General features: G+C 36.4%; 1 protein-coding gene across 3 annotated transcripts; it reads right to left on the bottom strand.

Annotated features, from left to right (window-relative positions):
• Positions 1 to 84: 84 nt before the first annotated feature.
• LOC133738922 (epimerase family protein SDR39U1 homolog, chloroplastic) lies at positions 85 to 5,899 on the bottom strand. Of its 3 annotated transcripts, none has more exons than XM_062166600.1 (13): positions 5,653 to 5,899; positions 5,485 to 5,538; positions 5,116 to 5,182; positions 4,954 to 5,013; positions 3,979 to 4,097; positions 3,518 to 3,562; positions 3,313 to 3,391; positions 2,751 to 2,812; positions 1,739 to 1,841; positions 1,427 to 1,487; positions 958 to 1,028; positions 468 to 607; positions 85 to 394 (listed from the first exon to the last, which is right to left on the bottom strand). In XM_062166600.1, exons 1-13 carry the CDS (start codon positions 5,728 to 5,730, stop codon positions 293 to 295), a joined length of 1,041 nt encoding a protein of 346 aa, XP_062022584.1. In that variant the 5' UTR covers positions 5,731 to 5,899; the 3' UTR covers positions 85 to 292. The 3 variants fall into 3 exon arrangements, with proteins under 3 accessions (XP_062022584.1, XP_062022583.1, XP_062022585.1); XM_062166599.1 differs by having other exon boundaries at positions 5,116 to 5,191; positions 5,653 to 5,897; XM_062166601.1 differs by having other exon boundaries at positions 5,116 to 5,201; positions 5,653 to 5,737.
• Positions 5,900 to 14,058: the final 8,159 nt, after the last annotated feature.

The raw sequence follows: 14,058 nt of genomic DNA, 5'->3' as shown, positions 1-14,058 counted from the left end.
TAGTTATCAGACAGTCCGGTAGTATTCTTGCAAGTATGTTCTGAGGTCATACTAAAGATGGTTTGCCAAATCTCTCCCACAATCTAAAGAGCAAAGAATCATATAGTTCTTCTGTGACACAATATCAGTTGTTTTCTCACCAAAAAAATATTATAACAATTGTCTGTAATGATATGAATGACTCGGAATTCATCCTCAACATGTGATTTTGAAAGTGTAGGGATGCCTTTATCCTAAAAAAAAAATGAACAAGCAATTTGTTTCCTCTGCCACACTTTTACTGTTTATGACTTCATGTCATAATCGCTTTTAATGCATCTTTGATATAAGAATATTTGAAAGAAAAACCCAACTCTTTCGCTTTAAGTGGTAGTACCCTTTGCCCATCCAGCACCTGAAACGACCTTAAGTTTCTTAGCAATATGTAATCAGAAAAAAGTTGAAAAAAAAATTCAACAAATGCTCACCACTGAAGCGCCTTCTCCAAGGACTGCTTTCAAGGCGAAATCAGGCACAGGCAGCCATGAAGGCCTACCCAAGACATTTCCCAAATGTTGACACATTTCTGTGAATCGAACAGGGTTGGGTGCAGTTCCATTGATAACTCCTGGTGTTAACATTTAAGAAACCTAGTTCAGTATGTTGTAAAGTTTATGAAACCAATCTCATCACATTGTTGAGAGGTGATCATCATTGCAGTTGATATCCTAGTGAAGAAAACAATGTAACGTCTACCTCAAAAAACATGTTCAGATAATGATAGTAGCTTTGAGAAGTGAATATAGTATTGTGAAAGAAACATTAAAATCACTAGATCAAGAGCTATTACTAGTGTATTCATCTCCATGTGCTAGCAAATGTTATATCAAATCAGAAGGGAGCATTAGCCAGAAAAACCATCTTCAACACCAATAGGTGATATACTAATAAATCAATAATACATAGTGAAGTCATTACCTTTATAAGATGGATTAGAGAGAGCTTCATATATCAGGTTCACTATATCATCCAGATGAATCCAGGAAAACCTACCAAACAAACAAGATCAGTTTTCATGGAAATGCCCATCAATTGATCTTCTCTTAAGCATACAAAGTACCTTCAACCAAATACAGATACCCTCAATAGATAATAAATATCTGGAGTATACTTTATCTACTTTATTGTCTGATAGGATATTTAAATGCTTATATTTTTTATTTTAAAGCTAAAATAGAGAAAATCTTTCACTTTCAAAATGCCAATCCGAAGGTATTAGTGGCAAAAAAGAAATTTTCCATGTCCTATTGTCAGATTAGCATCATTAAATGCTCTCTTGTTTTTGTATTCTTTTAAAAGCTGACCAAGGGAATAATTTACTTTCAAATTGCCAATTCAAAGGTGTTAGTAGCAAAAAACTGTGACACATTACCCTAGAGTACCATACCATTGTTTTCCAGAGCCCAAGGGTCCCCCAGCAAAAACCATGAAGAGAGGGATCATTTTAGCTGCAGAAACTCAAAGGTGTAAGTATGCGTAAGGCAGCTGAAGTATTATTACATTAAATTCTAGATATGTACAGTTACTCTCACAAGATTTACAGTGATACCAAGGTGCCGGAAAAAAAAAATGAATGTTAGAGATCGTTATGCATTAATTTTATAAGGTTATTTACAGGTAATGCAAGCCTAAACCAAATTGGATATATAGTTAAAGTGAACTAGTTTAGTTCATGAGAATACAACCGTACTAGCCATACCTAAAGCTCCTCCATCTTTACCAAGAACAACACCAATACGAATGAGCGCTAACCGAACATCCTTATTTACTTTGAGAGCAGTTCCTTCCCATTCTCTGCAAACCTGAAAATCTTGCTTGTTAGTATATGATATAGCAGCATGTTATTATACTGTATATATATTCACTGTTTGAAAGTTGATTCTACTACTCTAACAAGAGTTGGGTGAAGGGAAACACATCAATAGTAGGCTCAATGACTGAGTTCTGGAAGGGAAACATAATCGAAACTTCTCTAAGTTGCAATAGCCTTCTCTAAAATTCAAAAATCATCATCTATGATGCAAATTAATCAGGAATCTTCAACTTAATTAGGTAGTATATACCACACTTGATGAGAGCTGGCCTACAACATTTAGAACAACACAGTCAGAATGCAGGGTGAAATTGCTTTTGACTTACTGATCCTAAAGAATTTTCCAGCTTGAATATAACTTGCACACATGTTCAATGAGAATTACTGCTCCTACAGTATCAAAACAACTTGACTCCGCTGTGTTCTCTCCTTCTCAACTAACTAAGAGTAAAATCCCTTTCTCATCGAAGGTGGCTTCTCCATAATTCCATCAGATCTATGAAGCACTGTTTTTACATGAAAAGCACAGGCCATGAAGCTAGTGAATCCTGATTTGGAAATCTAACTCTAGTGAGGGCATTAGTCATGACCTAAGGTGAAAACCTAGAGATAATAATTATCCGTATTCCATGGTAGAATTGATCACTTGTAGCAGGACAATCCCAAAGTGGACCACGAGCCATAATAACAACTAACTTTAACTTGTCTACATTGGCTGTGCTGTTGACCAAGCGGATTATACATACAGCATTATCAGAAAACTAGTACTTAAGCATTATACTTACTAATAGTCTTAATCATGTCTTAGAAGTCACAATGTCATATTTACTTCCAAAATGCTTTTCAGAACCCTGATTATGTATAAAATATACATTCTACAAACTACTCAGTTGCTTACCTCAGCCAAGTAATCATTTCCTGATGGACTCTGTTCATCAAATACGCGTGTCTCACTAGTACCTGAGCATAAAAAATAAAAAATAATGAAGAAAGATATTGGGGTTTTGAATGCAAACTATAAAGAGGTTCTTGAAATCTGGATTGACCATTTTATGCACTGGAAAATCATATGCCAGTGAGAGGGAGAGACTGGGTATCACCTCAACTCACTAGCTATTAATACTTGCTAATCAAGCTTTAACTGGGTGTGAGATCAGCAGGTATCACTAAAAAATATATTTTTTAGTAAAAACAGCTTAAAAAGAACTTAGTTATAATTTCTCACAAAAATTTGTGACAAGTGCAGTACTCGTACTAAAACCTTATCAAAGATGTAGTGAGAGATGATGATCCTAAACAATTAAGGATGCTCCAACTCCATTAGAATCTATAATCCAAAGCAGAAAATAAATTTTATATAAATCTGAATTTTTTTGCAAGTGAATACTATCACAGCAACAATATCATTAGTACTACATGGAAAACGATTCTTTAATAGCTTAAAAAATCAGAAAACGGACCATAGTAACCGACGGCTGTTGCGCTAACCAAGACTGAAGGTCGGACCGCATCTGGTAAATCATTTATTAAATCTATGACCTTCACAATTAATTGAAAGGCCACATCAATTTTTTGCATCAGTAATAATATTTTAAAAAGGAATATGTGTATATAAGAAATACTGGTTTAATAGCACTATGAAGAGATCATTAGATAACTGCTTACCTTAGAGGTGACTCTAACCCTGCTCTGCTTGATCTCTTTCTTTATCTACAGTCCAATAAGAAGTTAGTCACTTTAACTGGCTTCTAGGAAAGCATATTTATCATGTTTAGTTCTGCTATTAAAAGATTGTTTGAATCACACCCCTGCAACCTTAAGCCATTAGCTAGTAAGATTCCATCAATTCATCAAACTAAATATACAGCTGTCATATGTATAGATATACACATCTTAGTTATTAAAGATAAAAGGTTTACTTATTAGTTTCATTGGCTTTAATCATATTTCAGATGATTTAGGAGTGCTTTAGATTCAAAATTTCTATGCAGAACATAACAGTAACAGCCACACAAAGGGTATGTAATGTAACAAAGCAAGAGTCATCTAGAACTTCTTTTCATATTATCACTGCTTACTGTAAAAAGACAGGTAGGATAACCAAAAGAAAGGTAAAGGTAGTAGACCTCAGAAGTCCATCTTGTACTAATGGGCATTCCAGCCAAATTTACAACACCAGTTGAACCTTGAATGCTATCTTTCCACTCTGGCTCCTCTGCAATTACGATTCCTGGAAAGTCCTTGACTACAAATAGCAAGGAAACATTCATGTATGAAACCAAATAATCTAAAATGAAGCTACAGACAAGACTAGATTCATATTACCAGAAAAATAAAAGCAGTGACATTTAACAAAGAAACCAAGAGTTTTCTGGAAGTTAACTTTGGGGTTAATTTTAATTCGTGTACTTATATAATAGTGTGGTAGATTTAGCAACATTCCAATTGCAATTGAAAATTGTTTGTGTTACTTGTCTATGATCCTTCCAAGCCTAAACCCTCAAGCTATTAGTAAGCAACTCCTCATATCAAGCGCATTTCGACTCTGAGCACTGACCCTAACATGTGCACCCACAAAAATGAACCTAACGAGGACTTATCAGAAATTACCAGAACCAGTAACTTAAGGAACAACCAAGCTCTATACTCACACTAATGGGAAAAAGGACCAAAGATGTCCTGTCAAGCATGAAGCAACAACACTTATCTGTTTGGAAGGAAACATATTAATAGTAGGCTCAATGAGTACTGGAAGGAAAACATAATCGTAACTTCTATAAGTTGCCATAGCCTTCGGTCAGTGATCCGAAAATTCAAAAACCATCATATATGATGCAAATTAATCAGGAATCTTCAACTTAATTAAGTAGTATTTACAACACTATATGAGGGTTGGACTAGAACATTTAGAACATCTGTAACTGTTTATAACAATTTTAGAGGGGGAAAAAAGGTATTCTTCCATGGCTTTTTGTGGTTTCTTGGGAGGGGCAAGACCAATTCAGCATACTTCCAAACTATTAATCTATCTCTAATGAGTAGTTATTCCAAGAGTTTGCAAAATTGGATTCAAATAAATATAAATAGGCATACCTTCTTACCCGGAAAAATTAACTCAGCCTTTGATCTAGACCGTGTCAAGACGTGCACACTATGATTATCTGCATTCCAGTTTTGGAACAGAATAAAGTTCAAGTTAGTGCAACAACCAAATACATGTAATATAAGTTTTAGTTTCAAAGACAATAGGTGTTAGGTATGACCTGCATGCAGCCTTTGCACCAATCTTCTACCGATAAAACCCGTAGCTCCTGTTACTGATACAGTCATCTGATTTGCCTATGACAACCTGCAAAGAGTCAATGAAATCTCCAACAAACAAAAGCCATCCTAGAAACCCCATTATTATTATTATGAACTCGTTCGACACATACCCAATTGCCTATAAATTGCACCACTAAATTTATCCAAATGGAAAGGGCAAAATGATATTGCAAAATGTAAGCTGATGCAAACCAATTACATGTAGTCTAGTACAGCTGAATTCCCAAAATGAATCAACCATGCATTGCAAATAGTGTGACAGAATCATCAGAAAATGTACCACTTGTGAAAAGAGATGAAGAGCACACCTTCTGGGTTTGGTCAGAGGCACACCAAACAGTGAGTCTCTTGGTCTCCCACTTCTAAACACCCAAAAAAGAATCAAAGTAAAAGTTAAAATCAAGGGGAAAAACAAAGGGAGCAATGTGTGAGCAAACAAGTGAGAAAGTAGGAAAAAGGAGAAGTGGGTTACTTACAGAGGGGGGCAGAGAAACGTGAAGGGAGGTGGAGATGGTATGGGTCCATGAGAAAGCAGTGGCTCTGCAGACCTCCATTGTTGCAAGCTCAAGGAATAAGGCGCTTTCTTGACTTGTTTTTCTGTTTTTTTCTGGTGGTGAAAGGCTGAAAGCTAAGGATGGATGATTGGATAGTTTGAATGGAGTGTCATGACTAGGAGCAATGTGTTTGATTTGGAACCACAGCAGACCCCCCCACTCGTTTCCAATTTTCCATCACCCATTTTCCAAAACTAATGCTACCAGGGCTATATGGGTTTTCGGGTCTTTAACCCGGCAACGTCCCGGCAACGTCCTCCATGGAGGTGACTTATCAAACCCTTAACAGGGGGGTATTTTGGATATTTCACCTTTAAAAATCAGGGACATTTTCGGAATGAAGTAAAAATTTTGTGGGTTATGATTGGGCAGCCGCACGGCCACGTGGTGCGGCTGCCGTACGCAAGAATTTTTCTCACGCTAGTTATTAATACTAGCCTTAGCCTTGTACTCGTGTAATTAATAAACAATCGGTAAACATCCTTAAATTGTTATTCAGTTTTTAAAATTTATTTTATTTAAGTTTTTGTGATTAAAATTTATATTAAAATAACCACTTGGTGTGGTAAGGTTGGTCGAGCTGCCTAGTATGGAACCCCCATGTTTAGAGTTCGAATTTCAACTCCCACCAATTTGTGGCCAGCAGGTTTGAGGGGCCTTCGGATTAGGCCTCATCAAAAAGTCTGCGGATCAAGTGGGCCGATGGAGGCCCACCGGCCGGCAGGGCCAAAAGCCCGACCCGTCAAAAAGCCCGCAAAAGCCCACCTCGGTGAGTAGAGGGATGACCCGTCAAAAAGCCCGCAAAAACCCAACCTGGCCCGCCAAAAGCCCTCTAGGCCCGGCTGGTAAAAGCCCGTAAACTATTATATATGTGTGTATCATATATATATATATATAATCCATTTTTTTGTTTTTCTAGGGATAGGGCATTAGACCAACTTTTCGATCACATTTCGGCATCTCAATCGTTCAGTTTTTAGGTCCTAATGTGTAAATCACTTCTATAAATCTGTCAAACTTGAACCATTCATACTTATAATCTTAAATCGCCATTTTGAATGCCTTAACGATAATCAATTTGGTTGAAAATTTACAGAAGTGATCTACACATTAGGACCTAAAAACTGAACGGTTGAGATGCAAAAATATGATCGGAAAGTTGGTCTAATGCTCTATTCCTAGAAAAGACCAAAAAAAAGGATCTCTCACTAGAAGGGCCCTGTATGTAGGGCTGGCTTCGGTTCGGTACCGGAGCTTATGGGTCAATACCATGTACTGTACCAACTTATATTGGTATGCAAAAAACTATACCACTACCGGCCACAAAATCCGGTATACCAAGAAGTCGGTATACCGATTTAATCGGTCAGTTCGATACGGTTCGGCACCATCCCGAAGCAGATGAATGGGGGAGAAGAAGAAGAAGAGAGCAGATAAAAAAAAAAAACTGAAAAAAGAGAGTCCAGAAAGAAGAAAGAGGAAAGAAGAAAGAGAAGAGACGGGCCGGGAAAAGAAAGAGAAGAGAGTCAGAAAGAAGAAGAAACTAAAAAGAAGAAGAAGACAAGAAGAGAGCAGAAAAAAAAAAACTAAAAAAAGAGTCCAGAAAGAAGAAAGAAGAAAGAGAAGAGAGTCAGAGAGAAGAAGAAGATAAGAAGAGAGCAGAAAAAAACAAAACCTAAAAAAAGAGAGTCCTGAAAGAAGAACTCAAGAAAGAAGAAAGAAAAAAGAGAAGAGAGTCAGAAAGAAGAAGAGAGAAGAATAAAAACTAAAAAAATGAGTATTGTTGTATTATACATGAGTTCGGTACAGTACGGTATACCGTGTATATATGAAAATTCAAACCATTACCGTACCGTGTATGTGGAGTCGGTACGGTTGTACCATACCAAGAGTTCGGTTACCGCAATGTTGGCCACCAATTTCTTTGGTTCGGCACGGATGCGGTTGGTACGGTTTTTCTTGGCACAAAATGCTAGCCCTAGTATGTATGTATGTATGTATGTGTGTGTGTGTGTGTGTGTGTGTGTGTGTGTGTGTGTGTGTGTATCTCCCTCTCTTGATCTCGACTACCATTCTTCCAATCTCCCTAAACTATATAATAACCAAATGACGTACTGGAGACATGGACTTCATCTCCAAAAATTAATATTTTCTTGCATGGTTTGATTGATTCTGGTTTTGTATTTGTTCTTCAATCACACACACACATACATATTCTTACATATATATATATATATATGTGTGTGTGTGTGTGTGTGTGTGTGTGTGTGTTTATATATGTGTGTGGAAGTTCTCATACTTCTATATAGAATATGTGCACATATATTGACGACGGTTAACCAATTCGATCGGATTCGAAAATATGGTGAAATTGACTAAATTTTTTACCACATTCATAATTTATTATAATAATTTCATCCAACGGTCGGTTTTTCCATTTTCTTTGAATTGATAGGGGTTGCTCTTTGGAGTGTATGATATATAAATATAGGTTTATAAGAGTAACTAAGTTTGACCTAGTTGATCGAATTCGAAACAAGAACCAAATTGGCTGGATTTTTTACAACCACTATAAAACATTAGAATCTCTCCATCGAGCGGTTGGTTTCTCTAAATTCATTTTTCACTTCATGGTTGCTTTAGAATGAACCTCAACAATTTAAATACAATGTATAAGTCATACAACTTTAGGAGGCAAATTGGTATAGGCCAATGTCTTTGTATCTTATGTACACGCACATCCATCAATGGGATATTTACAGACGTGATGTAAAAAAATAAGCACGTTTCACAGTCGTCACACCGTTGTTCAACCAAGAAGACATACAAATGACAACGGTTGACCAATTCGAACGGATTCAAAAATATGGTGAAATTGGCTAAATTTTTTACCACATTCATAATTTATTGTAATAATCACATCAAATTGTCGGTTTTTCCATTTTCTTTGAATTGATAGATGTTGCTCTTTGGAGTGTATGATATATAAATATAGGTTTATAAAAAAATTAGTATCTTTAAAGATTATTATTATTATTTATTTTTTTGAAACGTAGTATCTTTAAAATTTTATTTGTAAATAAAGCCCGCAAGGCTCGGCCCGAAAAAGCCCGCTTTATATGGACGGGCTTGGATCCTTCGATTTACAATAAAGCCCAGCCTGGCCCGTTGATGAGGCCTATTTTTGAGTCTGTCTGAATCAGCCTCAAGTTCATAAATATAGGCAAGATAATATCAAGCCATATATATTTAGGTAACGAATCTTCGCATGTTAAGGACTTGGGAATTTAATAGGCAACGTTATTTATCTGATTTTGTGACTACGGATATTTTAATTCTTGTAGCCATCAAATGTCTTTTAATTCTTGATCAAAATTAAATTTGATCATGGAGGTACTTTGAATGCCCATTTTCTTAAAGGACTTGGCTTCTCTACTATAATTGCTTTTTGCTATGATCTGCTATAATTTGTTATTAGGCTGCCACATCAGGATCAACCAATCCAACGGTTAATAATAAAGAGTTTACAAAATGACATTGGTGGACTTAAAGCACCATATCGTGTCCTCTTCTTCTTCTTCCCTTCCCTTCTTCTCTCTCCCCTTCTCTGTAACTAAAACTGACAACTTTCTCAATGAAAAGAGTTGCAACCATCTTTCTTTAAACACAAAATAGCCATTCTTTCTTTAAACATAAAATACCCTCAAATTCATGAAAGATCTCACGGTAAGAACAAAACTCATTTGAATTCAATTTATAAGAACAAAAACCCAGAAAATAGAAAGTATTCGACAATAACAAATCTCATATGAGATTATGATGATTCTTTGTAGATGTAGGATTCTGCAAGTGTTTAAAGGACTACTCAAGAGGATTCTTGAAGCTCCAAAACGGATATAACAACTTCGTGATGGAGAATGGAAGTTGCTGGTAGTTGTTTTATAACCAGATGAGAATCAAAGACCAGATTGATATGAGAGAAAGATAGGCAGAGAGAGATGGGGTCTGTCATTCACTCCATTCCTTCAATTTTTCATATTTTCTTGCATACACACAGAACTACAGAAACACAACACCAAAGCAGAAAAAAGAAAAGAAAAGCAAACTGATTTTGTTCCCCAGACTGATTTTTTCCCCATTAGTAGATGAAATGAAGCTCTTCATGAGAATGGTCGTGGTGGCCGCAGTGGTGGTTGTTCTTATGAACATGGACTCAAATGAGGCCTGCAGGGTCTTAAACACAGATGTTCTGCAAAAGGGTACTGTCAATCCTCCCCCGATCCCTTCGATTATGAAACAAATGGTGCAGAGGGGACTAAACTACGAGGGTACTACCGATCAAGGAGCGCACTACGTTTCTAACCGGGGCATCTACATTCCTTCAATTATCCGACAGAGATTGCAGAAGGGGACTGTACCCTCTGATGGCAGTAATCCGGGCACTAATTAACGTTCCCTGGAGATCCCGGTTCCTTCCTCAACATGGTTCCAGCAAGTTTCGGTCATTTTTTTCCATAAGTTGTAAAAACTGTTTATGAGCACCTGATTCACAAGTACAGAGAAATTCGTTGTTTCTTTTAGGGCATGATCCATGTTTTGTATAATGTACATGCATGCATCACTTGTAAGATATATATGACAAAATAATAGAGTTATTAATCCAGCATAGTTTTGTCAACTTTTGTGGTGAATTTGAAAGCTATTTCCTTTATATATATTGGGTTGACATGACTAGCCATATATCACATTATTCAGATTCAAAACCAAAGGTGTTTGCTAACGAGTGTCTTCATGGAAATCTTGATTGGTGAAACCTAATAAAATATAGATAATCTTTCTGTACGTACACATATGTCATGCATGAAATTAATACACTAATTAAGAACTCAATTACTCGAACATGACCTATTTTACTTATGTGAATTACCTTAGCGAAGATCTTTCCTAAATTACTGACAGAACCGACCCCAAATTTCACCACAAAATTCGAAATAGTCCTGCGGGGCCCACCTTAGAAGAAATTATACTGTAATTCAGTAGAACTTCCCTTAAAATAGACTACCCAACCCTGTAGAAACAACTGAACACTTCTAATCACACAAATCATTTTTCAACCCCTGTAGCCTACCTTCTCTCCACAACTGCAACCACCCACCCACCCACTCAAATACAACAGGGGTCACAGCCTCTCAGATCACAATTAATATACATATCTCAAATCGTAAATCATACTCGAACATATGTGCCTCAGATCAATAATCATCACGGCCACCAGTTCATCCCCTCTCTCCTGGTGTCACAATAACAATCATGACCACCAGTACATCCCCTCTCTTTTGGTGTCACAAAAACAATCTTTGTCACCAGTTCATCCCCTCTCTTCTGGTGCCAGTAATCGAGACCACTAGTCCATCCTCTCTCTCTCCTAGTGTATCTAATAACATAATACACATCACAACCCCTCAGAGATCAATCATAATACACACACACGCGCGCACACACACACACACACACACACACACAGATCCTATCCAAAGCGAGGTCTCGCTCTGAAATTAAAGTGCGCTTTTAGATTTTAGGGTCACTTTTCGGTCGCATCACATCTCGACCGTTCAGTTTTTAGGTACTAATGTATAACTCATCTCTGCAAAATTTCAGCCAAATTGATGGTCGTTAAGGCATTGATAACTGTCTTAAAGCTAGTACGGTTCAGGTTGGACAGATTTAGTTCGTCCATTAGTTTAAGAGAGTTAGATACCTTAAAGATCATCAATTTGACTGAAATATTATATCTATATATATATATATATATATATATATATATATATATCTATATATATATATATATCTATATATATCATAACACACAATCATAGTATACAAATCTCAAATCATTACAATCAAATTTAGGCCTCCAGTACATCTCCTCTCTCCTAGAGCCGCAACTACATCTACTACCACCAATAATCATAACAACCATAAATGATTATAAATATAAGCAAGGGAAACATAATTTGCGAATAGCATACGTACAATCCAAATATTCAATGAAAGACATAAACTATAATTTAACACAATTCCAACATATTAATCATCATTCACATCCGCCACCCTCATCAAAATATAATAATAATTTGCTAATTAAGAAATCAAACAAAACTCTAATTTAATATTTCATCTTAATTCCTAAAAAATCAAAATCACATCGGATTCAGCTCAAACTTCCAGAATCTCGTCAACTCGCTAATTCTAACAGTCTAATGAAAAATCATGATGATCCAACAGTCGGACTATCACGAATTCATACCCGAATATTTGAAACTTCAGAAATTCCTATCGACCCTCAAGTTCGACGAATTCCTACTAAATTGCATCCAAATGCTCGTAACATTATCCTCTACCTAATGGGGTAAAATAGAGGTCTAGATAGAAGAGGGGCATGCGCCACCAGAAGCTCCTCGAATTGAGTCACAATACCTATGCCAAAATATTCACAACAACAAACCCAACAACTTCCATAACTACCACAAAGTAAATTGGTCGAAATTTACCTCGAAAGAAAATGGTCCGATTTTTCCCCCAAAAACTTCCGAAGCTCGATTCTCCCTCCTCACTTCAAATCGATCGGTTCAAGCCACATGGAGGGATTGATGTTAGTCTCAAGAGCTTCAAAACACAACTGGTATGGTCGCCGGAGGTGGCCGAAGAACAGAGTTTCGGCCAAGTCGACCCGCACGGTAACCCCTGATTGCTTTTTGCTTTGATTCCCCTTTTTCAGGCCAAATCGCCTCCGATCTCCGCAATAGACTTTAAGAGAACGACGACGCGGTTTGAACTGCACCGGTGGTGCTACCCTTTCTCAAAATAGTAACTTTCGTTTGCGGGTCAAGGTTTCGGGTCAATCGGGTTTTCGGGTCAGCTGGAGAGAATTCTAGGGTTTCTACTTTGGGCCGAGGGTGAAACTGACTTACCCAATCCAGTAAGTTCACTTTTATACCCCCTTTCTCAAAATAGTATCTTTCATTTGTTGACCATAACTTCTTCATAGGGACTCCTATTTAAGCGCACCACGTGTCCACGAAATCTTTTTAATGTTCTCTACAACTTTCGTGAAAGAAGTTTCCTAAAAAATTGAGCAAAAAAAAAAGTCAACTTTTGGTCCCACTAAATGACTGAAACGAAGTTTAAAAGTGAATCGAACTATTGTTTACCGTCCAAATGACCAGTAAACAGGTAAATTAAGGTACGAGACGTAACAATTACCCTAAGAGTACGTTGTTGTAGTGGTAACAGATCAAGGTGGTCAAAGTGCTAGTACCGCCCTACAATTTGCTCAGTTCACCCAACATTTTCTTTTCAATATTGAGTTTGCTTATCTCACACATTTTCATTTTCCAATATACCCTCATTCATCCAATAAAAAGGAAAAATAAATAAAATCTTAACCATTTTTTCGATTTTTCCCTTATCTCTGGCAATTTCATTGTCCATCGATATTTAACTTAAACAAATGATTTATAGGGCAAACTGAGTGCAATGAAGAAGAGGATGACGGTGCAGATTTTTGTTCTTATAATATATATGTGGGTGTTACAAAAAGGACGTACGATTTAGTTTTATAGCATTATCAGCTCCAAAGTTGAATCTAATGTCTCAATACCACACCCAAAGTGATGAGATATTTGGACCTAATTTCTACCTCTTTGAATGTCTCAAAATCCACTAGTTTACATCTATCATAATGTTTATTTATCAATTAATCAATAATATTAAGTATAGTAATTTGCTTCAATTTGAATTGATTTTGTCTAGCATTAAAGATCTGTGTGGGAAACAAACAAAGAGACGGAAGAAATTGGGCAAAATTTAGATTTGGTTTTTTTTCTAGGGTTTGTTGAGAAGATGAAACTCTCTCATTTTCTATTAATTAAGTATTTATCTGATTTATTTATTTTTTCTTTCTTTTCTGGATAGAATTTATTTTTCTTTTTTAATGTGTAAATATTGACCGTTGTGTTTAATTAGCTCTTGTCCTTGTTTGTCATTTTCCATTAGAGCAATATATATAGTCATTTATTAATGCAAACATTTTTTTTTAAACCATTAGCCCACTCCACCCTTACATATGCTAGTGAGAATCAAACTCATAACCTTTACAATGTTGGAATTATAACTCATCAATATGTCACAACTCACCGGCTATTAATCCAAACATATGTTGGGTGAGATAAGTAAATGGTAGGGTGACAATTGTCGCACCATATATATATATATATATATATATATAAGTCTTGGATTACTAAACGTGCTACTAGACCCTTTCCAAAA

Source organism: Rosa rugosa, chromosome 3, assembly GCF_958449725.1.
Source record: "Rosa rugosa chromosome 3, drRosRugo1.1, whole genome shotgun sequence".
NCBI lineage: Eukaryota > Viridiplantae > Streptophyta > Magnoliopsida > Rosales > Rosaceae > Rosa > Rosa rugosa.
The sequence above is the reverse complement of the archived record's forward strand: the minus strand, read 5'-3'. Positions and strand labels throughout refer to the sequence as shown.